The following is a 23,139-nucleotide window of genomic DNA, read 5'->3' as shown; positions in this document are numbered from 1 at the left end:
CGTCCCTGCACTCCAGAACATGCCCCAACACCCTATGTGAAACCCAAGCCTGTTCTCCAGAAAACTCCAGGGATGGGGAGCGGAGGCTCCAGAGCAGGACAGGATGTTATCTGAGGGACAAACAGCTGGTGGGGGGCAGTTATTTCCTGTGAGTGACCCCAGACCTGAAACCAGAAATCCTTTCCACAACCCAAACCTCTCACCAACACAAGCATCAGCCATTTTGTGAATTACCAAATATTTATTTTAAATAAAAATTCATTTCATACCATACATATTTACAAAAATGCTATAGAAAAATAAAAGCGAGTCCTTTCATCTGGGCCACTAGCTGCAGCAGCTCCCCAGAGAAATCTGGTCCCGACTCTGCAGCCGGCAGGTGCCGGGGGGTGTTTCCCTCTGTTCACACCCAGGCCTGGATACGTATGGGTCCTACGTGTGGTCACCTGGCCGTCCGAAGGTGGTGCCAACCCTCTCCTCAGTCTCCAGGAAACACAGACAGAAGTGATCCTTACTGAGGAGGGCCAATGAGTCTCCGTTTAAATGCCAGCACAGAGAAAGCACCTGAAAGTCACCTAGAGAGAGACAGGTGGCCAGAGGGTTAAAGAGTGAGCACAGTCCCAAATCCTGTGGGCAGAGAACAGGCCTGGAGAGCCCCAGCTATAGCCCCAGATGCCCATTCAGGGGGGTCTCCTACACCCAGAAAAGCTGAGCACCTCAGGGCCCTTGCCAGATGTGCATATTGGGGTCTGGCCATGAGGTTTACCCGAAGATCCTGAGCGAGGCTCTCACGTGAGCCACAGTGTCCAGGTCTGCAGAAATGTGCCAGTGTGCTAGGGCTCTGCCTACGGCGGGCCGAGAATACCGTGCTCACCTTCCCCGGGCACCTGCACTGACACGCAGCCCGCCGGCGACCACAGGTACACCCTGCTGCCTCCCGTGCAGATGGCCAGCCGGGGCTGCTGCGGGTCCCACTGGAAGGCACGCACTGGGGATAGCTGCTCCAGGACCACGAAGAGTTTCAGCTTTTGTATGTCCCAGATCCACACGGCGTTCGGGATGCTGTCTGAGGGAGGGTGGGGAGACAGGGCAGGTCCTGGGTTCCTCACCACCCCCTGCCTGCTTCAGCATCCACACTGGAGAGGACACTAGGGGCAGGCCAAGGGACCCAGGGGCACGGCTGCCACTCCGGCATCTGTACAGGCTGGACCCCCCACCCCAGTTCACAGGCCACAAGGGCACATTGGATGGTTGTTCTTAAAGCCCTTAAAAACGTAAACCCCCTTCCTGTATAAACCAAACCAGCAGCCATGGTGGTGCCCAGGCCCTGTTCTCTACTGAACAAAAGAGCCCAGCGGCAGGGGACACTGACGCACAGCGGTCAACCTGCTGCTGCTCTGCAGACAAGGCCTGGTCTCCAGAAGCTTCTGTGGGCACAATGTCCCAGTACAAGACGGGAGGACACAACATCCTGGGAAGCCTGTTACCAGGGTCTCTTCCCATACAGTCTGAACACCTGGGCACTGGAGGAAACAGGACAGGATGTGGGGCCGCAGCCACTGACCATTTTTTGTCGCCAAGAAGTAGTTGTCTGGACTGAAGGCCAGTGCTCCCACTCCAATTTTCGGGTTTGCTCGGTCAGCAACCGGCTTCAAAGTCTGTAAGGAAACTGGCACCGAGGCGATCTCATCTAGAACGTGGAGAGGGGACACTGCAATCTCCACCTCAGGGCAGCACTTGCACCGCTTGACCCATGTGGGCTGCTGCCTGCCCCAATGGGGAAAGCTGACGTCACGTTAACATGTGGGGTGGGGGCTTAACAGGATTGGGTCCCGCGCTGGGAGCTGTGTCACCTGTCGGTGTCCCCAACGCACCACCACGGGGTCTACATCGTGGAGAGGCTGCGCACATGAGGCAGGGGTGTGTGGGAAACCATGCCTTCCCCTCAATTTTGGTGTAAACCTAAACTGCTCTACAAAATAGTCTTAAATACCACACATCATAAAACCAGCAGCAGAAGGTTGTAAGATGATGATGAAGTAGGCAGGTGTGCCTCCCCCTTCGGGGTGCTTACTGGGCCTGGGGGAGTGGGGTACGGCCTGGCCCAGGGGCCGCTCCAACATCTCCTCCATCCTAAAGTTCTGCCCGCTGTACCGATGTGGGAACCAAGGCACAGGCGCCCTGCCCAGGCCCCACACCCAGCTCTGCAGCTCCAGGGCCCCCGTTACTAATGGCTCCTCCTCTTCCTGGCTCATCCAAGGGTTTTACCATCCATTAAAGAAATTGCCCTCAGAGGACCAGCTGTCAAAAATGAGATTTCCAGTGCTTAGATGCAATCAACAAAACATTTCCCCAGGTCTACTGATTCATGGGTGGAGGGATGCTGGCTGGAGCTACTAGAGGAAAAGCAAAATGTACCTTAAAAATAGAATGTCTAGGGACGCCTGGATGGCTCAGCGGTTTAGCACCTGCCTGTGGCCCAGGGCACGATCCTGGAGTCCTGGGATCGAGTCCCACATCGGGCTCCCTGCATGGAGCCTGCCTCTCTCTCTCTGTGTTTCTCATGAATAAATAAATAAAATTAAAAAAAAAAAATAGAATGTCTTGGGGCACCTGGGTGGCTCAGTGGGTGAAGCATCTGCCTTCAGTTCAGATCATGTTCCAGGGTCCTGAGATCGAGTCCCACATCTGGCTCCCTGCTCAGCAGGGAATCTGCTTCTCCCGCCCCCTCTGCCCCCCAACTTGTGCATGACTACGTGTACTTTCTCAAATATATAAACTCTAAAAAAAAGAAAGGTCTGAATTCCACCTGAACAAATGGCAGTCTCTCATAAAAAAAAAAAAAGGAGAAAAAGTGAACCCCCCGCCTGCTGCTCACATTTGCTCTCGGTGGTGGAGGATGGGCCAGGCGCTGCTCTGGGTGGGGGGAAGGCAAGGCGGCCCAGGGCCAGCCGTGGATTCTTCTCAGCTTCCTTATACACAACCTGGAACACAGGACAGTCCTGCCACCACCCCGCTCAGGACGGGCGGGAGCAGATGTGATGACGGCACCACAAGGCATGCCAACCCTGGTGACAGGACAGACGGGGCCCAGCAGCACTCACTCCCTTGTGGGGGTTCTCAGCACCCTCAGTGGCTGCCGACTGCAGGTTTATACACAACTAACAGACACAGGCCGAGGGAACGAGGGGCATCTGTGACTGGCAGCCTGACGGGCCTGTGCCGGAGGAAGTGAAGGAGCCCCCCGCCTGCCCTACAGCATTAGAGCGCGCTCGGGCTGCGGGCTAAATGGCTGGCCTGCTCGGTCTTGGCCTCCCAAGACCATTGATTGGCTCGTCTGTACCTCCCTGGCCTCAGGACTTCTGCCTGAGCCTGACATCCCCAGGTATCCCTCCTTCCCTTCCCTTCCCTTCCCTTCCCTTCCCTTCCCTTCCCTTCCCTTCCCTTCGACACTGGTACCTGTAGCCCTGCCCCTGCCGACCCTCCTTCCATCTTTACTCATGTTTCTCATCTGTGGTCAAGCTCCCCAAGGCTGAGGTCAGTCTGTGCCCTGCTGAATGGATACACATCCCTGCCTTAGGACCTTTGCACTTCCTGTTCCTGCTGCCTGAACCGCTCCTCCCTCAGATCCTGTATCACTTCTTCCCGGTGTCCGACCCTGTAACCCTTCAGCAGGCTGCCTGTCCCTGCCTGCCCCAGGGACACCCATCTCCACTTCTCTAGCCTGGTCCCCCAGCTCCAGATGCTCAGTGCTTGCAAGTGGGAGGTACTGGGGGTAGTGGGGGAGAACAGGGCAAGGACACCATTCCAGTCCTTTGTGAATGTGGACAGGAAGACAGGGAGAGCACTGGTGGCATCTGATGCATGAACTGCGGTAATGACAGAAGTTTCTGGTGATGAAAGTACCTACATCACAATCAACAACGTGATGTAAAGAGCAGTATTCTTCTGCCTCCCTTCCCCAAATACTGCTCAAAAGGAAACATGCATTCCAGACTTACTATTTTGGGATTATTGACGGTTGCTGGATGCCCAAACTCTGTGATCATTTTCCAAGTCACGTGATTAAGAATGCGCACCTGAGGGGGGAAGGGGAGCATGAGGGCCTGGCCTGCGCTGTGCCCCAGGTGTCATGGAGGGCACCACCCTGTCCTTACCTTCCCGTCATAGCTTCCAACCGCTAGGAATTGACTGCTGGGGCTCCAGGCCACTGACTTGACACCCAGGGACCACTCGTAGGCACAGTACGCAGACAGGAGCCGGCCATCCAAGGAGTAAAGCAGGACCTTGTACTGCAGGAGAAACTGTGGTTGGTGAGACGCACACCGGCCCCACATGGGAAGCATATAGGTGCCTTGCGGGTGGGGGGGCCCTTGGAGAGCAAGCGGAAGTGGGGAGAGTGGGGAGGACAGTGCCGCAGGACAGGCCCTCCCACAGGGGTGACCTATGGACCTTGGCCACAAACGGAAGGACTTTCTGGTCAAACGGCTGCTGCTCAGCATCAGAGCCCAGGAAACTAACCGAGCCGCCACATTTGAAAAGCATCCGGTAAACACAGGTGGATGCGCTTAACACACCAGAGGCCTACCTGGCTACTTTGCATACCTCCAGACAGGTGTCCCACACTGCCAGCACACAGCCGTTGGGGGCCCACTCAATCCCTGCGAGGTCCTGGGTCTCCGTATCGAAGTGCTTCCGAAGGCAAGAGGGAGAAACAAATTCAACTGGAAAGTGTTTTCCTTAAACAGATTCACAATTTATGATTGATATATTTTTTTTTTTATAGTATCTTTTTTTTTTTTTTTTTTAATTTTTTTTATTTATTTGTGACAGTCACAGAGAGAGAGAGAGAATGAGGCAGAGACACAGGCAGAGGGAGAAGCAGGCTCCATGCACCGGGAGCCTGACTTGGGATTCGATCCCGGGTCTCCAGGATCGCGCCCTGGGCCAAAGGCAGGCGCCAAACCGCTGCGCCACCCAGGGATCCCTATGATTGATATTTTTAATACATTAGTTATACATTTACTTATATAGAAATGGGCAAAAATATTACAGCTCTGTCCCTCTGCCATTAAAATCCTGCCTGAACACTGAAGAGGTCCCAGGCTGGCCGCCAGTGGCTGGAACCTCCCCAGCAGGACAGAGCCCAGTAAGGCCCAGCACCACTGGCCACACGTGCCCCTCTCTCTTCCCCCCTCTGCCTGGCTCAGCCTCACCCCTGTAAGGCCAACTCAGGCAAGATCCTGCCAGGACACCCCATGCTTGGTTGGGGAGGCCTCCTCGGTGCTCTGAGGGAACGGGCATTCCCATTCTGGAGGCTTCTCTGCCTCCAACCTCCTGTAGATAGAAGCCTGGCCAGGGCAGGGCTCTGCGCCCTGGGCTCTGAGGCACCCTGGCATCTTGCCCAGAGCAGGCCCTCCTCCTCCTCCTCATACAGTGGTATGGTATGACCCCAGGAAAGTGGCTCACGATGATGCCTGTCACCTCCTCTGCATGCCAGGTGGCCTGCAAAGCTGCACACAGCCCCTGCATTCTGGCGCGAGGACAGCTTGGTGCTGCATGCTCTCCTGACAGTGTCCTGAAGCAGCTGGGAACCCATGTTGGCCACCCCACTTGCAGGATCAAGCGCCTCCTACCCGCAGGAGCTGCCAGTCGCTGCAGACAAAGACGCTCACATGATCCTTGCAGTCGCGCCGCTCTGCCAGCGCCATGTAGCGGCCATCCCTGGTGAAGGTGATCCCTGTGAGAGAAGGGCCTGCTGTCCAGGGCCAAGGAAGGGGAATCACACTTGCAGAGGATGCGGGAAGGGATGGGTGCACGCGGCCCACAGCGGAGCCACGGAGCCATGACTGTGGTCTTGGCTCTACAGCCTGGGCTGCTCCATACATGCCCCAGGCCCCCAGCTGGCGAGATGTGTGCAGGAAAACCGAGGGCATCAGAGCCCCAAAGAGCCACAGAATGTTACTGGAAATACAGCTTTGACCTCAAATGACCCCTGACGGGTTGTCACACGCCTAGAAAACAAAGCATAGGGAATTCCGCTGGCTTTAAGTCAGCTGGTCGTTACACTTATTTTCACTTTTGAATGAAAGTACTTAGTTGGAAGAAGTAAATTTAAGGTAAGAATCTGGAAATAAACTTTGGGAGAAAACGCTCAGCTATATTTTCCAGACCTGTTTGGGCTCAAAAAGCCCCAGGTCACAGCTCACACTTCGTGAGCCAGAAGAACACACAAGATACCTGTTGTTTCCACTCAAGAAATGTGTATGCTGTCTGGAGAGACACTCATACTCAAGTTATAAAGATAAAAAATGAATGTGCGATCACATTTCATTCAAATTCAAGTCGCAAACTTAATGACAACAGAAAAAATGGAAGAAATATTCAAATTACGTAAGGCTTCCTTCTGCTTATTCAATGACAGACACGTGACTGCACATTCAGGGTTGGGTGTCCACTGGGGCCTGGCAGCCCCCCGGAGTCACACAGTGTTGGGCCCAGTGTGTGGCACCTCCCCCAGGCTCAGAAAGCACCGGGCTGGTGACAGGAGGCCTAGTGGCCTGAAGTTCAGATTGGGGAGGGGAGGGGGGCGCGGAGGTCTCAGGAGAGGCGTGAACGGTGGGGCCTGGCCCCAGTCCTACGACATGGGGATGGGGACCACACATATAGCCTGCTTCTTTGAGGCCCTTAGACCCACTGAGATTTTGCCTCATCCTCTAGAGACACACGTGGGAATCACAGAGAAGCATCAGCAGGCATGGGTGCAGAGAGACAAGCCAGTGTTGTGCTGAGACGCTGCCCATAAACCCTCAGGGATGGAACAGGGCACCCCCTCCCTGAATCTCTGAACCCAAACTACACAGACATGGCTTTTAGATCAGCTTCGGCCGACTCACCCTGCTGACAGGCCTTAGGATATTTGATGTAGGACACAGATTTTGTGCACAAGGACCAGACAGTTATCCGCAGCTGTTGAGAGAAAGGGGAAAGAACACAGTGAAGATGCAGCAGGTTCCGAAAGACTGCCTGAGGTCACCAGCATGTCACCAGTGGCCCGAGTGCGCGGTTTACTGCAGAATCAAAAGCAGTAGTAGCTCCAGGGCTGTTTTCTTCTGACAGTTTACTGTGGCTAAATCTCATGTTCTTGGTATTTGCTTTTCATTTTGTGACCATTATGTGAGCGACACAAGGTCAAACATAAGGGCATTTTAGTTTGGAATTTCAAAGTAACAGTTTTCCTTTTGTAACAGACCTGCAGAAGCAGTGTAGTCCAGGAAACATGTTCACGTGGGAATGCTATCCAGGACTATGGGTGTCCCCAGGACTGAGTGAGGTTGCCTGGTTCCCCCTGTGCCTCAGCAGACTTATGAGCAGGAGGTGGCAGGACAGGACCGCCTGCACGGTGGCTGTGCCACATGGGGCTTCTGGGGTGACCACTGTGTGGCATCAGCCGCCTGACCTCTCCTGTCCCCGAGTGCCTGGCGGGGTGGACACGGACACGTGTCCCCAGAAAAAGACCTCAGAGGGGACGTAGGCCTCTGTGTCACAACATTCAAGTGTTCAAACACTAGTCTATACTTGCATCTAATACTGAGCTTCTATAACCCTCTAGATCCTTTCATAGTTGAAAAGTGAATAGAATAGCCACAATTTATTTACCCCAATTCCTAGTTTTGTTTCTGAGAACTGTCTCCATGCCATTGCCATTGGCCAACATGGAAGTTCACTACCTGGAGCGTCCAGCAGCTGACTCTGAACACAGACAAAGCTGGAAAGTTCACATGGGCTTGGGCACAGTAAGCAGGGAACGTGCTATATGCACAAAGCCAGGCTAACAGATCAATAGAACAAGAGTCCAGACACAGACCTGCACACATGACAACTGCTGACAGAAGTGCAACTGGGGAAGACAAAGATTCAAAATAGGTCCTGCATCTAAACGTAGGCATCAAACCATGACACTCCTAGAAGAAAACAGAGTAAACTCTTTTTTGATCTTGGGTTGGGGGGGGATTTCTTTAGATGCTAAACGCAGAAAACATAAAAGAAAAAAGATGGATGTTAGATTCCATCAAAATGAAACACTTCTGCTCTTTTAAAGAAGCTTAAGGAAACGAGAAAGCAAGCCATGGAGCAGAAGAAAACACCTGCCAAACACCACCTAACAGAGGACCTGCGTCCAGGGAGTATCACCAGAAGCTTCACAACTGAATGACATGACAAACAACCTGATAAAGATTCAAGAGAGGATATGGACAAGTCATACAAAAACAAGTGCGTGAAGGATGTTTAACGTCATCAGTCATAAGGAAAACACAAAACTGCAAGGAGACACGACACAGCAGAGACCAACAACAGAAACCTGGAATGACAAGTGTTAATGAGAACGCAGAACACCTGAGCTCTCACCTGGGCGAGCAGGCACAGGCAAGGGTGGCAGGCATGGGAGAGAACCATTGGCAGCTTCCTAAAACAGTCCATGGGCACCTCCAGGTATCCCACCCCCAAGGCAGCCCTCCTGGCACTCTACCCAGGCATCCCACCCCTGGTATCTCCCCGAGAGTGAGGACGTGAGGACGTGTGCACAGACTCCTATGTGCGTGTTCACTGCACTGTGTCCATCACAGCACACATGGGGAACAGCCCAACTGCGCGTGGATAGGTGGACAGAAAGCAAATGCCCATCCCTGTGCAGTGTGATGGCACCCAGCTACCAGGAGCCGCTGCTAAGGCCCCGGATGACAGTGGTGCTGAGTGACAGAAGCCTGCAGGCTATGTGGTCCTGGGGCCAGCCTCAGGGTGGACAGGGTCACTGCTCTGGCTGAGTGGGATTGCTTACCAGCCCTTACCTGGCTTTGTGGAGGTGTAAGAAAGTTTGTCAGTTTATTTTTGTTGAGGCGGCTGTAGTCTGTTTACAATGCAGACCCCAAGACTCACAGACATGGAAACGTGGGACATAACAGGAGTGAAACACCACGAGCACCCGAACCAGGAGGCCATGCTACACCAACAGCCAATAAGGCAGGTTGTGAGGCAAACAGGTCCATGAGGAATGAAGAACGGTGATTTACATAAAGGTTCAATTCACCATGATGATACAACAGTTCGTAACAGCCTCGAGTATTCGAGTATGTGAGAAACACCTGAGAGAACGAGGGCAACGAAGAGGCTAGACCCATCAGACAATGACGTGCTATAAACCCGTGACTTAAACAGTGTGCAACTGGCACATCGATGGAGCGAGAGCAGGATGAAGTCAAGTGTTTGGGGCACCTGGGTAGTGCAGCTGGTTATGTGTCTGACTCTTGGTTTCAGCTCAGGTCATCATGACATCAGGGTCGTGGGATCAAGCCCTGTGTGGGCTCTGTGCTCAGAAGGGAGTCTGCTCGGGGTTCTCTCCCCCTTGCCCTCCCTTCTCTTGCACTTACTTTCTTTCTCTCTCAAACAAATAACATCTATAAAAAAAGAACTTCAAAAAAATCAGACATGTTCTGTAAATATAAAGAAATTCAGTTCTTGAAAATGTTATTGGGAAAAAGATAAAAATTGATCCCCACCTCACACCACACATTGTTATGGACTCCACATGACCCTGAACCATATATTTACATGAAGTGTGAGAATGTGTAGGCATGTAAAACAAGATATGAAAGCATTCGACCTCACTAACAGGGAAATGATTATTAAAACCAAAATGCAATAGCACTATAGCTCTACTGGATTGGCAATCATTTTAAATCCTGATACAGGGATGCCTGGGTGGCTCTGTGGCTGAGCGTCTGCTTTTGGCTCAGGTCATGATCCCGGAGTCCTGGGATCAAGTCCCATATCAGGCTCCCTGCAGGGAGCCTGCTTCTTCCTCTGTCTGCGTGTCTCCCTCTCTGTGTCTCTCATGAATAAATAAAATATTTTTAAAAAAGTAGTAAACGAGATCCCTGGGTGGCTCAGAGGTTTAGCCCCTGCCTTTGGCCCAGGATGTGGTCCTGGAGTCCTGGGATTGAGTCCCACATCGAGCTCCCTGCATGGGACCTGCTTCTCCCTCTGCCTGTGTCTCTGCCTCTCTCTCTCTGTGTCTCTCTCATGAAAAAAATAAATAAAAAAAAGCAATAAACAAATAAATCCTGATACAAATGCTCTGGAAAATTGAATGCAATTTACTCTAACCAGGCAACCTCCAAGGTTACACCCAAGACAGGGCATCTCAACACAGGTCATGTACAATAGACTCTGGAGAATGTGGATCCCAATACCTCAAATGCCCAGCAACAGCAGAGGCGCATGATTTCTCCTAGGAGGGATGGAAGAACCAGCCACACCGTCCACATGGATGAACGGACAACCATGGAGGGGGAACAGACACAGAATACAGAGGATGAATTCATGTAAGTAAACTTTAAATAAAATAAATGCAAACCAAACAGTAGTGTGTACACAAGCTGAAGAAAGGCAAGACGTGATGAGCACAGGGTCAGAGGGTCGCTGGGAGGCTCTGTTCTCGGGCACCAGGGGAAGCACACACATAGGCCTTCCTTTCTCATACCCCCAGAATCTCATCCAGAAGGTGCACGATTTCTCTGTCATATTGATGTAAGGGAGGCAGAGGGCCCGTGGCATATGCCCATCTGGAGACTGGATCCTGGCCCCAACAATTCTGATCATGAGGACTGTCAGGCGAGGCTTTATACATAGCTAAAATCACCGCATCTGGAAACCGAGTTTTAACATCTTTAAAAGGCCAATATGTAGACCACAGGGAAACTGAGTGCCCTTTGCTGCTCACTCTCCAAGAGCTTCTATCAGCAGATGTCAGATTAAAGCAGGATTTCAAACTGAAGCAGAAGCCGTGTGGAGCCACACAGCCATCTGGAGCAGCCATCCCAGCCAGGCTGGGTACAAACCTTATCCCAAATAATGCCAACAAGAGAAAGACCCGGAAAGACTGGGTGATACCCCACAGGGTCACTCCGCGTCCTCATGGCTGTGAACAAATACACCCCCTTGCCACATGCACACACTGGGCAGCTGGCAGCCCAGACCTCAGATGGCCCTCGGGGGCTTCAGACCCAAACACTGGGTTATGATGCCCCTCTAACAGCACACTGATAAAGGGATTCAGGGAACTTTCTACATTTAAAACAAACACCACTGACACCAAAGACCTTCTACCCTCATACCTTATATTTGCCAAATTCCCTGTATTTATATATTCTTGAGTCATATTTATACTCCCCGGGTTAGCTCGGATTTATTACCAGATCTCAAACACCTGTCTCCATATGTGGGGCCCCGGGGCAGTGCCAGTGGCCTGGAGGAGCACCAGGGTGGACGCTGTGGATGAAGCAGTGACCGATGGTCACAGGTCAGGCCTCGTAAGGGAAAGATGTAAACTCATTCACAGGGAAGCTCACCTTCTACTGTCAAAGTAAAGGAACCTTTTAAATCCCTAAGAATGTAATTGAAGAATTTTTTTACAAATCTGCTTTATTTTTCTTTAAAATTGGGCAGAAAGATTATCTAACGACACTGTGTGATTTTAACACCCTGATGATTTAAGACACACATCTTTCTTCAAAACTTACCCATATAACCACTACCATGTGATTTCAGGAGGAATGGATTCAAGACGTGTGCCTGTGCACTTACATGGAACTCAGTGGTATTGAGAATGTGGCGCCCGTCAGGGCTCCAGCATGAGGCCACCAGCCCGGCCGAGCCCTCGTCGATTCTGCAGTGCCATTCCGGCTGCTCCAAGGACCACACCTGTATTTGCAACACACAGAAGTGCAGAACCGCGACAGATCAGCTCACTACCCAAGCCTAAACACAGCTGGCCGTCAACTGCTCCCAGTCACAACCCAGGGAAGCTTTCCAAATCTCCCGTGTGGAGGGGCCGGTTCCTGCTGGCAGCACGGAGCCTCACTTCTGCGCAAATCTGCTATGTTGAGTTTTAAAGTTTATACCTTCACCAGCCCTAAGCGCTCCTTTAGGTTCACTTTAGATCTATAAAAAAACACCACATCTACCACTTCCCAAAACCCGTGACGCCCAAGTTGCTAGAACACTGTGAACACTTCCTGTTATGGAATTCTATTTGGTTACAGATTAAGAATATCTAAGTGTTTTCTCGTTTTGAAAGTACTTAAACCACGAAAAGTATTATACTTTTAAGGGAAAACTAGCTTTGAGCTACACTGCCTCTTTTTTTTTCCCAAACTATGAGGGCACAGAACATGATCACTCTGTCCAGGAAGGCTCCTGGCTCTGAGCCCTGAGGGCAGCACACCTGCACCAGCCCCCGCTTGTACATGGCACACAGGATAAACAGGGAGTCCGCCGACCACTCGATGTGCTGGATCTGGTCCAGGCATGTGTACAGCTGAAGGATCTGAAGGGTGTTCACATCGCGGACCACTAACCGGTACTGCACACAAGAAGCCTAGAAAGGGAAAAGAAAGCCCTTGATGGTCTACAATCCAAAGGAAGGGAGCCTGTGGGATATCCGCGCTCCCCTCCATCCAGGAATTCCATTTCCTTCTCTCCCTTCAGATGCAGCATCTTCTATCTGGATGACCTCATGTTCACCAACTGTATTGCCCACTCCAAACATAGGGGAAGTTCACACAAAGACACAGTTGAAACATACAAACTATGTGTTAAAATTATGTTCCAGGGTAAAGTATTCTGTTAAAACTCTCTACTCGAGTCATTTTCTACTCCTTTCCTACTTAAACCTGAAGAACTAAGGTAGGAAGCACTGTGAGTCGAGCTCTTCTGTGAACTAACCAAGTGCTCTGCTGCTTGGACCACCTACAGACAAGCCATAGGAAGTGAGGATGAGGACTCGGGGTTCTTGGTGAGGACCACTGACACGTAAGGATGCTTTTTGTAAACACTCGCTTACTTCCAAGTAACAGAACATACACTCTGGTCTCTGCCCCTGAGCCTTGGCACAGGACACTTAAAGCCCCTGAAACCTCCTGTGTAAAAGAGGCATCTTTTGTTCTAATGAGGCAACTCTAGGTGGGTTCCTGGTCCCTAGAAATACCAATAGCTATGATTAGAAACTTGAAATTTTCAGCCCCATGCCATCCTCTGGAGATGGGGAGAGGGGCTGGAAATAAGAGTTCATAAATGATCATGAGGAATCTTCTGTAAAATGCCAAAAGTACAGGGATCAGAGAGCTTCCAGGCTGGTGAACACACCCACGTAAGGAAGGTGATGCAGCGCACACTCACAGGGACAGAGGCTCCTGCACTCGGGACCCTCCCAGACCTTGTCCTACGTATCTCTTCATCTGGCTGGTCACTTGTCTCTTTTATCATATGCTTTAGCACACTCACAAACACAAGCGACTGTTTCCCTGAGCTCTGTGAGCCACTCTGGAAGAGTCATCAAACCCGAGAGTGCTGTGGGAATGTGGGACTCGCAGTCCAGTGAGACAGAAGTTGTGTGTAACCTGAAGGCTTGCTACTGTGGCTGGCATGTGAGGTGGGGCTCAAGGCACACAGTGCCAGAATGGACACCCCACTAGTATCCTGGAGGTTCAAGGGCTGTGGAACACCCCGCTTCTGGCAAACGTGACCGTGAGTGTCAGCAGTGCAGTGAGTGTAGCAGCAGTATGACAGCAAAGGAGACGTATGGGGTGAGAACCACACTTCCCTGGCATAGGAGGGAGAAGCAGAGATGCTTTCCTCACAGCCGCACTGCCTTACTCTGGATACTGACTAGCAAAATGTTCAAGAGTCAACACTGTTTTCTTGAAGACAGTTTATGGTCATACTTGTTAATAATACCCACATCTAAGCAAACAATTTGAGTTTACTCATCTGCTGACTATAGATTATACCACAGTTTAACTGATTTTTAAACGGTAACGGCTTCCTTCTGGTCCTTTTCAAGATCAAACCAGATTATTGGTTTGTGGTCTATGAATAGACGTCTTACAAAGGCTTCATGAGTTGTCCTTGTCCAAAGGAGAGGGGAGGGGTGCCTGGGGGACTCAGTCGGTGAAGCATCTGTCTTCGGCTTAGGTCAGGTCATGATCCCAGGGTCCTGGTCATGATCAGCAGGGAGCCTGCTTCTCCCTCTTCCTCTGCCCCTCACCCTGCTTGTGCTCTCCCTCTCAAATAAAATCTCTTTTAAAAAAAAAGGAAAGGGGAGGGCAACTGCAGATTAGAACAAGCATGGGTCATACTGTAGCTTTGCAATCAGTTACAATGAACTCCTTATGAAATGGAACTTCTGTAAAAACACATCAAATCTGTTGCAAGGGGGCAGCCCGGGTGGCTCTGCGGTTTAGCGCCGCCTTCAGCCCAGGGCCTGATCCTGGATACCCAGGACCAAGTCCCGTGTTGGGCTCCCTGCATGGAGCCTGCTTCTCCCTCTGCCTGTGTCTCTGCCTCTCTCTGTGTCTCTCATGAATAAATAAATAAAATCTTCAAAAAAAATCTGTTGCAAGATATTAAAAATAGCAACACAGACCTACTTTCTTCAGGATTTAGGAGAGCTTTGAAGAACAGGATTCCAGTAACATTATTATCAAGCTTCTTGCTATATTTTCACTAGAGTGTAGAAGCCCAAAGAGCAACAAAAAGAAAGTTAATATATAGTCTCTTTCTGTAATTTACTGGGACTTTTATAAAACCAATATATGGGGAGCACTTTGAAAAATACACCAAGGTTTCTGGGGTGAACTTTAAGCAGAAGACATTATGTATTTTTAAGCTGAATGCTAATTTACATGATTTAGAATAATACCTCCATAAAGGAGTTATATTCTCAAAGAGCTAGACAAATAACAGGAATGTTAATAAGCCTCAATCTGAAAACGAATCATAAGGCATCAATAAGTTCATATAGAGAACTAAATGCCCTTTTGTAAGGCATCACTTTTTTCTTAATGGATTTCCCATGTCAATTATCCCCCCTACCGCCTCCCCCACCCAAGGTTCTAAGCATATACACTGATGATATTGGTACATTTCAAAACTTCCATTTCCTGTCCAGAGGAGCTCGGTGACTTCAGCACCATTCTCTCGCCCGGTAATGAACAGCTCAAATCCTAACAGCTCAAATAAAAGCAATGCAGACAACTCCATTTATCTGGACATAGAACACTATTATTTCAACCACTTATTTGGCACACGGTAGAGACCGGGGAAGAAGCCTGGGAAAGACAACGCAGCTGCACTACTGTACCAGGGTCCAGTCAACGGAATTATATATTTGCCTTTATGCGTCAAAATAACAACAGTGAGCTGATATGCTCCGTATCCTCAAATGTGTGGAGACAGCATTGCCATTATCTGCCTCTGACAGATGGAAACTGAGGTGCAGGGAGGCTCACACCTGCCCAAGTCCAGTTCCTGGGGGCCCGTGCTTAGAGCAGGACTTAGAGCAGGACTGCCTGAGTCCCCTGCCCCGCGTATCCACCCGGGCTCCGGATATCCACCCCAGTCCCTCTCCCCGGGTATCCACTCCGTCTCCCTGCCCCCTGCTCTGGGTACCCCCCCCGCCCCCCCCCGCCCCGATGTCCACCCCGGCCCCCTCCCGGGTACCCACCCAAGGGGCAGGGGGCGGGGGTGGGGGCCGGGAGGGGGACTGGGGTGGGGACCCGGGGTGGACACCGGGGAGGGGGACCCAAGCCCCCTGCCCCGGTGTCCACCCCGGGTACCCACCTCCGCCCCCTGCCCCGGGTACCCACCCCGGGTCCCCACCCCGGCCCCCTGCCCCAGTGTCCACCCGGGTCCCCATCCCCGGTGTCCACCCCGGGTCCCCACCCCAGTCCCCCTCCCGGGTCCCCACCCCGGCCCCCGGCCCCAGTGTCCACCCGGGTCCCCCTCCCCGGTGTCCACCCCGGGTCCCCACCCCAGTCCCCCTCCCGGCCCCCACCCCCGCCCCCTGCCCCGGGCCCCGGTTGCAGGCATCCGCCAGGGACCACTCGTTGAGGCCAGTACCCGCGGCCCCCCGAGCTGCCCCTCCTCGGCCCGAGGCCGCTCACCAGGTATTTGCCATCCGGGGAGAACTTGCAGAGCAGGTTGGAGAGCTTGAACACCTCGGAGAAGTTCATGGCGACCGCAGACCCCGGGGCCGCGCGCTTCTGTGCAGCTGGGGCGGCCGCAACCGCTACCTCCGCGGCCGGAAGTGACGGAGAGCGGAAGCATGGCGCAGCCTATCAGGGCCCCGGGTGCCCGCGCGGCATTGTGGGGCTTGTAGTTCAGGCGGCCCCGCCCCACCGCCCTCCTTCCTGACTCGCTGTCCATTCCCGCCAGGGTTGCTAGAAAAACGCTGGGCGCGCGCTCAAATTGAATTTCAGACGAACAACGAACCATTTTTGTGGACAAATGTTTCTAAAACTTCATGGGACAAATCTATACTAAAAAAAGTACCCAATTATCTGAAATTCAAATGTAAATGGGTGTCCCGTGTGTATTTACTCTTACACGTGTACCTATATATAAACACTTAGATGTAAATATATTTACATATAAACGTGTTTCTCCATATATGTAATAGTGCATATGCACCTGTGTAAATGCGCATTCGTTTTCCCTAGATGTTTCAGCTGCATCGGGCAACCCTACCCCGCCTCCCCTGGGTACCACCTAGGTCTGGGGGAGCCAATGGGGCGCTGACTCCGCAGGCGGGCGTCGCGCTCCCTCCGGTTCCTCGCACGCGCGCCCTCTGCATTTGGACCCGCGTAGAGGAGAGGCACCGCGCGGGAGCCCGACCTGGGCGGGGTCCTCGGCACGGGGCGGCGGGCACCTGCATCAGCATCGCGCACTTCGCGCTCGCTCCCAGCGAGTGCCGTGCCCCCTCGCCTTCTGGGAACCCCTAGTCCTCTTTCCCCGAACAAGACTTCCCCCAGGTCCCGGCCAGGCCCTGCCAGCGCGTACGCAGCCTACCGGGTCTCGCGGACCCAGACAGCTGCGCTCGATCCTCCGTCTGAGAACGCAGACCCAGCCTGGCTCCCCCGCACACCTCCGTGCGCACGGTCCCGGGTCCACTCCCCAAGGACGCCCCCCAACTTCTGGAACAAAGGGGTAGGAAGTGCGCGCCCGCGTCCAGGTAGGCGGTGCCGGCCTTCTCCGCACTGGGCCAAACGGACCCGCGCATGCGATTCGCCCTCGGGTCCTACCCCCTGCCCCTCGAAACCAGGAGGTGAGCAGTACAGGTGTGTACAAGTGAGCCAAGTGCGCCAGGTGAGATGCGGACCTTGGCGGCCAGAAGCCGGTCTGCACCAGCCCGGTTCGCGCTCACTTCACCGGCGCCACTGACGCAGGGTCACGCGGGCCCGGGGACGGCGGTCCGGAGGCGGATAACGGGTCCCGCGAGCACCGGAAGGCAGCGCGCCTCGGGGGCCGCCGAGGGCCTCTCGTTACGCGTCGGGCGCGTCGGGTTCTCAGGCCGAGGCCCCGCCCCGCGCGGGTCCGGGAACACCCGCCTAGACGCGCTTCCAGGGCACGACCCACGTGTGGCCGCGGACACCCCCACGTACCTGCGCGAACGCAGGAAAGAAAGCGGCGCCGGGGCCTGCAGGCGGCGGCCAGGGCAGGGAGCGGGGTGCGGGTCACCAGTTACTCCCGGGGGCCGAGGGACGCAACCTCCGCCCTGGAAGAGCGCGGGCGGGGACCCGGGAGCCTCTCCCAGAGCGTCCCCGCCGATCCGCACTGCCGGGCGGGGCCTGGAGGCGGCCCCGCCCTCCCCGAGTCTCCCCCGAGCCGCCGCGGCGCAGACGGCCGCGCCCAACCTGGCCCTGGGGCCGCGACCCTCACCCCGGTGCCCGGCGGCGGGGCGCACACCCCGCGGACCAGGATGGCGCTTCCCCCGCTCCCCGGAGTCTGAGCGCCAGTGCGGGCGGGAGGACGGCCCGGGTGCGGGGGAAATGCGGCGTCTGCGGGAACGCGAGGCTTCGGGACGCGGAGAGCGCTGCGCCCGCCCCCCCGCCCGCCCCGCCCGCCCCGCCCGCGCCCCCAGGCTGGCGGAGGGCCGCAGCCCCATCCCCGCGGGGACAGCCCCGGCGCCCAGCCCGCGTCCAGCCCGGCCGGCGGCCCAGCAGGCTCCGCGGGGGCGACGCGCGCCAAAAGGCGGCGGGAAGGAGGCGGGGCCGAGCGCGCCCAGGACCCCGACTCGAGCGCGGCCAGCTGGGGGGGCGGGGCGCCGGCGGCCACCTCTGCCCCGGCCCCGCGCCGCCGCCCGCGCTCCTCCCGCCGCGCTGAGCGCCCGCGCTGCCTTCCCGCCCGGCGGGGGCCCGAGGCGCTAACGCCCGCGGCCGGCCCTGCCCGCGGCGCCTCCCCTCCCGGCGCCCATATAACCCGCCCGGGTAGCCCGTGCCGCCGCGCACCCACTCCGGGGCCAGCGCCGGGCCGGCCGGCGTCGATGCCACCGGGCTGCGACCGCACCAGGTAGGAAGCGCCGAGGGCCTCGGGGCAGCGCGGCCTGCCGGGCCGGAGCGCGGGGTGGGGAGGGGTGGGGTGGGCCGGGGGCTCCCAAGCTGGGGGGCGCGACGAGGGGGCAGGCGTGCGGGAGCTGTGAGGGGGTGACGTGGGGTCTCCCTACGGAGTCCAGCCGGCCCCCGGGACACTGCTCAGGTGGCAGGGAGCCGCCCGGAGCTCGGGCTGCCGCGGGGTGCGAGGTCCTGCCAGAGTGCCTCTGGGGCCAGGACCGGCCTCGCTGGGATTCCCGGAGGGACCTTCCCCCAGCTGACCCCTCTCCACTCCAGCTTCTGAGGGGAGGCTCCCAAACCGATGGGGAACAGGTTGGGTCGGGGCGCAGGTGTGGTGCAAGCCGCTGACAAGCTCCTCCCCGCCGGCGCCAGCTCCCTCTGCACCCAAGAGGGCTGTACAAATCCAGCCCGTTACTCCCTCAGTCCCCAGAGACCCAGTGCTCTGCAGGACCGGGAGAACCTGCGTGACCACAGAGCTAGATCCATGGAGCGACGGTTCCAGAGGGGCATTTCCAGGCGATTCTGAGCTGTCCAGGGCTGCCCAGCCTGTCTTGTGAATCTGTTCCAGTTAGAGAGAGGAGGGGCAGAGTCAGGCCTCTGGTGCACCCTGGGGAGACATCTCCTCCACCCTGGCTCCCTCTCCTTGCCTTGCAGCCACTGTCCTTTCAGCCTTTGGAGGGATGAAGCTATTATTACCTTCTTACTCAGCTTGTATTTTTGTCTGGTCCCTAAGCCGGTATGCAGAAAGTGTGCACATGTCTACATAAATAGATGGGTGCAGGTAGACCATTGTCAACCGGCAATGGGCCAGGGAGACAGTGTCTGTCTGGTGAATCTGAGCAGAGGTGAATCTGTCCAAGTGGATTGTGTCTGTTTATTAAATAACTGGACATTTGGGAACTGATTAGCATGATGGTTTGGTTTTATTTGCTGTCATTGTTGCTGTTTATTTGTTCAACCTTAATTATTAGCTTTGGAAGAAAATGAGTGAGCGGAACTATATTGCATTGTCCCACGGTCAAGCCACCCATTTTTTAATCTACTCATAAAAGATAAAAAGGCATTGGGTTGAGAACTAAAGGACAGGATGCTTGAAATTTTGCAGCAAACGAATTTATGGATGATGCATATGACTTTTAAAATAAGAGGCTGCAGAGCTGTGCCACTCGGTCATACATCCGTTGGGGCTGCCCCAGGTGAACTGACCTGGCAGCTGGTACTTGTGGATTGGCCTCAGAATGGTTAGACCCTCCTTGCCATCCTTCTAGTGAAGGCTATGGGGAACAGGGTAGTGTCTCCAAATTCTGAAGGGTAGCGCTTGGGAAAGCCAGTCTGGTACAGAAGTTAAGAAGATGGATGTGAAGTCAGAATGCTGGGGTCCAGATACCCTCTTCTCCAGTTACAAGGCAATGGTTGACTTCCACTAAGTGGGCCCCAAAGTGACGCTATTGATCCTAGCTGCTGCTCCTGAGTTGGGGGTGAGGGCAGCTCCTCCGTGGCCAGCAGGTCTCCCCTTGGAGGGAAGGAGTGGCTGGCACTAAGGCAGGAATCTGCCTCCGGTTTGGGTGGAGGCTGATGGCCCCTGTCAGGGGCACTGCTGGAGGATGCCTCAGTTCAGGATTTATTTATAGAGTATGCCCCACCCACATCCAGGAATGGATTTGTAACATTGAACACATGTAAGGGACAGAGTTAACACAGAGGTGGAGAGGCTGAGGACTTTGGGAGAAAGGCAAACATTCACCCCGAGATTCTGACACCCGAAAGGGAACTCATCTCATTGGTAGGTGGGTGGAAGCAGCATGTTTGTCCATGTGGAAGACAGTTTCAAGGGGAATTTATTCTGTAGATACTTATAGGAAAGAAGTTGCTAAGATAAAATAAGGGGTGAAGAAGACAAACACATGGTGAACTTCCAGTTTGCAACAACAACAACAACAAAAAGCAGAAACATTTTCCAAGTGTGTTTTTTCTCTCTGGCCCCCAAGAAAGAGGAGGGCCCACCTTTATTTCCAGATTCGGGCATTTCTGTGGGAGTGCTGGATCAATATTTTATCAATTTTATCAATGTCATTTTCTGATCACTTAACTTCATACAGCAAAAAAGGGAAAAAGAAACAGGAATGGTTAAGTAATGCAGAGCTCCTGTGCTGCCCCAGGGGTTTTCCTTCTTGGTGGGAAAAAGCTTTTTTTTTTTTTTAAAGATCTTATTTATTTATTAATGAGAGACACACAGAGAGAGGCAGAGACATAAGCAGAGTGAGAAGCAGGCTCCATGCAGGGAGTCCAATGTGATCATGCCCCGGACCAAAGGCGGATGCTCAACTGCTGAGCCACTCAGGCATCCTGGTGGGAAAAGCTTTACTGCAGGGCCCATACTCTGTACCCCCGTCCTGTACACGTGTGATCATCCCCCTTGCCAAGTGCACCCAGGTCCCGCCCAAGTTTCTTTAATGAACACAGAATGCACATCTGTAACTAGCAGCTTTTATTTGTGTATAACCAAAACATGCAATGACATCTCCTTCAAAAAGTCTGCCTTCTTAAGTGAGTTTTGTAGGACGCCTAGAAGAATCTTTTCTTTGTGTGTTCTGTAGAGGAAAACAGATTCTGGTTTATAGAGAAGCTCCCTCTGCTCGTTGGGGTTCAAGTGAAAGACATAGCAAAGTCGGCACGGAGAGCCAGCACAAGAGGTTATAAACGTTCAGTCCCCCTCCCCACCCCACCTCTGCCCACTCTCTGGCCAGGATTCCTTGGCAGAACAGACAGGTGCTCATCAAAAGTGCTTTCTTTTCCGGGAGAGGCTGCCCTAAATCAGAGACTCAAGGAGAGAAAGAAAAAAAAAAACAAAACACACAACCAGTCAGCCAAACAAGTATTGGTTGAGCACCTCTGATAACAGCGAACATTTCGAACATTTCGTCAGCGGCGGCTCAAGCTGGTACTTAGCCTAATACTCCAGATACTTCTTCCCTGTAATGCTGAGGGCAGCCCCAACGACTGAGGGTGCCGACTTAGGGACGGGAGGGGGTGGTTTCAACAACTTACAAACCTGCGCAAGGTTACAAGCAGCAGAGTGTGCACGTGGGGGCCCCAGTGTTGGAGGAACAGCCTCGACTCCAGCCACCTCTGCCAGGTGATCCTGTCACCGGTGCAGCGTGAACCCGAGACACAGCCCCAACCCTGGTCCTGGGAACCAGGACGCAGAATTTAGGGGTGCTGCCCAGCTCGAGTGGGGAAGGCAGCATCTTCCTTTGTGTTCCTTCCTTTGCGCACGTTGCAAAGTGCAAATGCGGACGAGCCGCTATTTTAGCGGCGCCTGTGACTTTTTCTCCAAGAGGAATCCCCGATATTTTCATCCTGCATGACAGTTGCTGCAGGAATCCCAAGATTTCGTTTGTGGTCGTCACCACGTTGACACTAGGAGTTACTAGACCTGTTGGGAGCCTTGTCATTTCACCCGTAAAGAAGCATGCGGGAGCGATATCACAGATTTGCTTTTTAAGTGCCTTGATAGCTATAAGTTTCCTGGGGCACATAACAAGTTTACCGGAGGGTGGGTGATTTAATCAACAGAACTCTCTCTTGGTCTGGGGACCAGAAGTCCCAAATAGGCATGCAGCGGTCCAGATCCTGGCTCAGCCATGCATGGCCGTGGGCCCGTCCCGGCCCTTGGTCTGTGTGGGAGTTGGCCTGCGTGCCTCGTGGTGCCTCCTCATCTCTCTAGGGAGGATCTAGCCTGATCTCTCCTGTGAGTTGCCCCGGGAACACGCGGGAACTCCCAAGGGCAGATACAAAAGTGCCCAGGAAAGGCTGGTCCAGCCTCCACCCTCCTCCACCAGGCAGGCACAGGACCCTGGGCATTGCCCATCCTGCCATGCCACGAGCCAGGGTACGGGGGGCCCAAGCAGGCAGGGCTGGTCTTTGTGATCCTTCTCAGAGTGGCTGCATGTGGGTAGTTCCTGTCTCTGCCATCCCAACCAGAGCCAGCTGGTGAAATCACTCCCTGTGGCCCTGGGTGCCTGTGGGGAGGGGGCAAGGGGCTCTAATTGCTCACCTGCTGCTCCAAGGTGCCAGGCCCTGGGGGGTGGGGGAGCAGGCATCTGAGGAAGCCTCTGGCTAATTGGGCAGATAGCTTCTCCTTAGGGGAGGAAGGGTTGTACTGGGTCCTTCAAAGTGGGCAGGGATGATGCCCCCTCACCCCTCCTGCCTCATTTCCTGGGATTTTTAGAGGTTACTTCTGGGCTGTGTCTTCTCCTTCGTTCTGCAGAACTTGAGCAAAACCCAGCAATTTCTCTTTTGCAGGCTCAGGGCTTACCTGGGGGGTGTACTCCTCAGCGAGGCTGTGTGGGGACAAGGAGGGCATCGGGTCCTGATGTGGGTCCTGCCCCCCCACCCCCGAGAAGTGGGGTAGAGAAGCTTGAGGAGTGTAGAGCAGCCCTCACTAGCTGGCATTGGGGCGACAAGAGAGAAAGGCGCATTCCCTGTTTAGGAAGGCGGGCAAATGGTTAAATAAACAGACCCCACTGCCTTGGCGATGCTTCCCCAGGGGGCGGCAGGTTTGTACCCCTGGGCACCTGCTATGTGCTATGCGCAATGCAAATAGAGAGTCAGCTCCCCAGATCACAGACCTGGCCCACTGGTCATTGGGATGTAAATCGGAGGGGAGCTCTAACAGCTGTGACCTACCAGC

At 54.1% G+C, this 23,139-nt stretch overlaps 2 protein-coding genes across 5 annotated transcripts in view; one reads left to right on the top strand and one right to left on the bottom strand.

The window, feature by feature from the left end:
• Positions 1–221: 221 nt before the first annotated feature.
• Positions 222–17,626, bottom strand: WRAP73 (WD repeat containing, antisense to TP73). 4 transcript variants are annotated; one of them, XM_077891499.1, is made up of 12 exons: positions 17,499–17,626; positions 12,284–12,436; positions 11,644–11,760; positions 6,897–6,969; positions 5,637–5,758; positions 4,606–4,692; positions 4,158–4,292; positions 4,002–4,079; positions 2,879–2,984; positions 1,565–1,690; positions 875–1,066; positions 222–575 (listed from the first exon to the last, which is right to left on the bottom strand). In XM_077891499.1, the coding sequence occupies exons 2-12, from the start codon at positions 12,305–12,307 to the stop codon at positions 433–435; spliced, it is 1,203 nt and encodes a 400-aa protein (XP_077747625.1). In that variant the 5' UTR covers positions 12,308–12,436; positions 17,499–17,626; the 3' UTR covers positions 222–432. The 4 variants fall into 4 exon arrangements, with proteins under 4 accessions (XP_077747625.1, XP_077747622.1, XP_077747623.1 ...); XM_077891496.1 differs by lacking the exon at positions 17,499–17,626 and adding an exon at positions 16,002–16,159; XM_077891497.1 differs by lacking the exon at positions 17,499–17,626 and adding an exon at positions 16,002–16,159 and having other exon boundaries at positions 5,637–5,755.
• A 642-nt stretch (positions 17,627–18,268) lies between these two features.
• The window catches only part of TP73 (tumor protein p73), a 62,917-nt gene continuing 58,046 nt past the window's right edge, over positions 18,269–23,139 (top strand). The window contains exon 1 of the mRNA XM_077891494.1: positions 18,269–18,405. The gene's annotated coding sequence lies outside the window, so the exon portion shown is untranslated. The remainder of the gene's footprint in view (positions 18,406–23,139) is intronic.

This window comes from Canis aureus, chromosome 3 (genome assembly GCF_053574225.1).
Source record: "Canis aureus isolate CA01 chromosome 3, VMU_Caureus_v.1.0, whole genome shotgun sequence".
Classification (NCBI taxonomy): Eukaryota; Metazoa; Chordata; class Mammalia; order Carnivora; family Canidae; genus Canis; species Canis aureus.
This window is presented reverse-complemented; position numbering and strand designations above follow the sequence as displayed.

What these genes read in the sequence shown, in the direction of transcription:
- WRAP73 (XM_077891496.1), bottom strand. Translation starts at nt 16,070, where the DNA reads ATGAACTTCTCCGAGGTGTTCAAGCTCTCCAACCTGCTCTGCAAGTTC. An exon ending in CCCCGGATGGCAAATACCTG is followed by an intron (nt 12,437 to 16,001) that starts GTGAGCGGCCTC and finishes TTCCCTTTCTAG; the next exon opens with GCTTCTTGTGTGCAGTACCG. An exon ending in CTCCACCACCGAGAGCAAAT is followed by an intron (nt 1,691 to 2,878) that starts GTGAGCAGCAGG and finishes TCCACGTTCTAG; the next exon opens with ATGAGATCGCCTCGGTGCCA.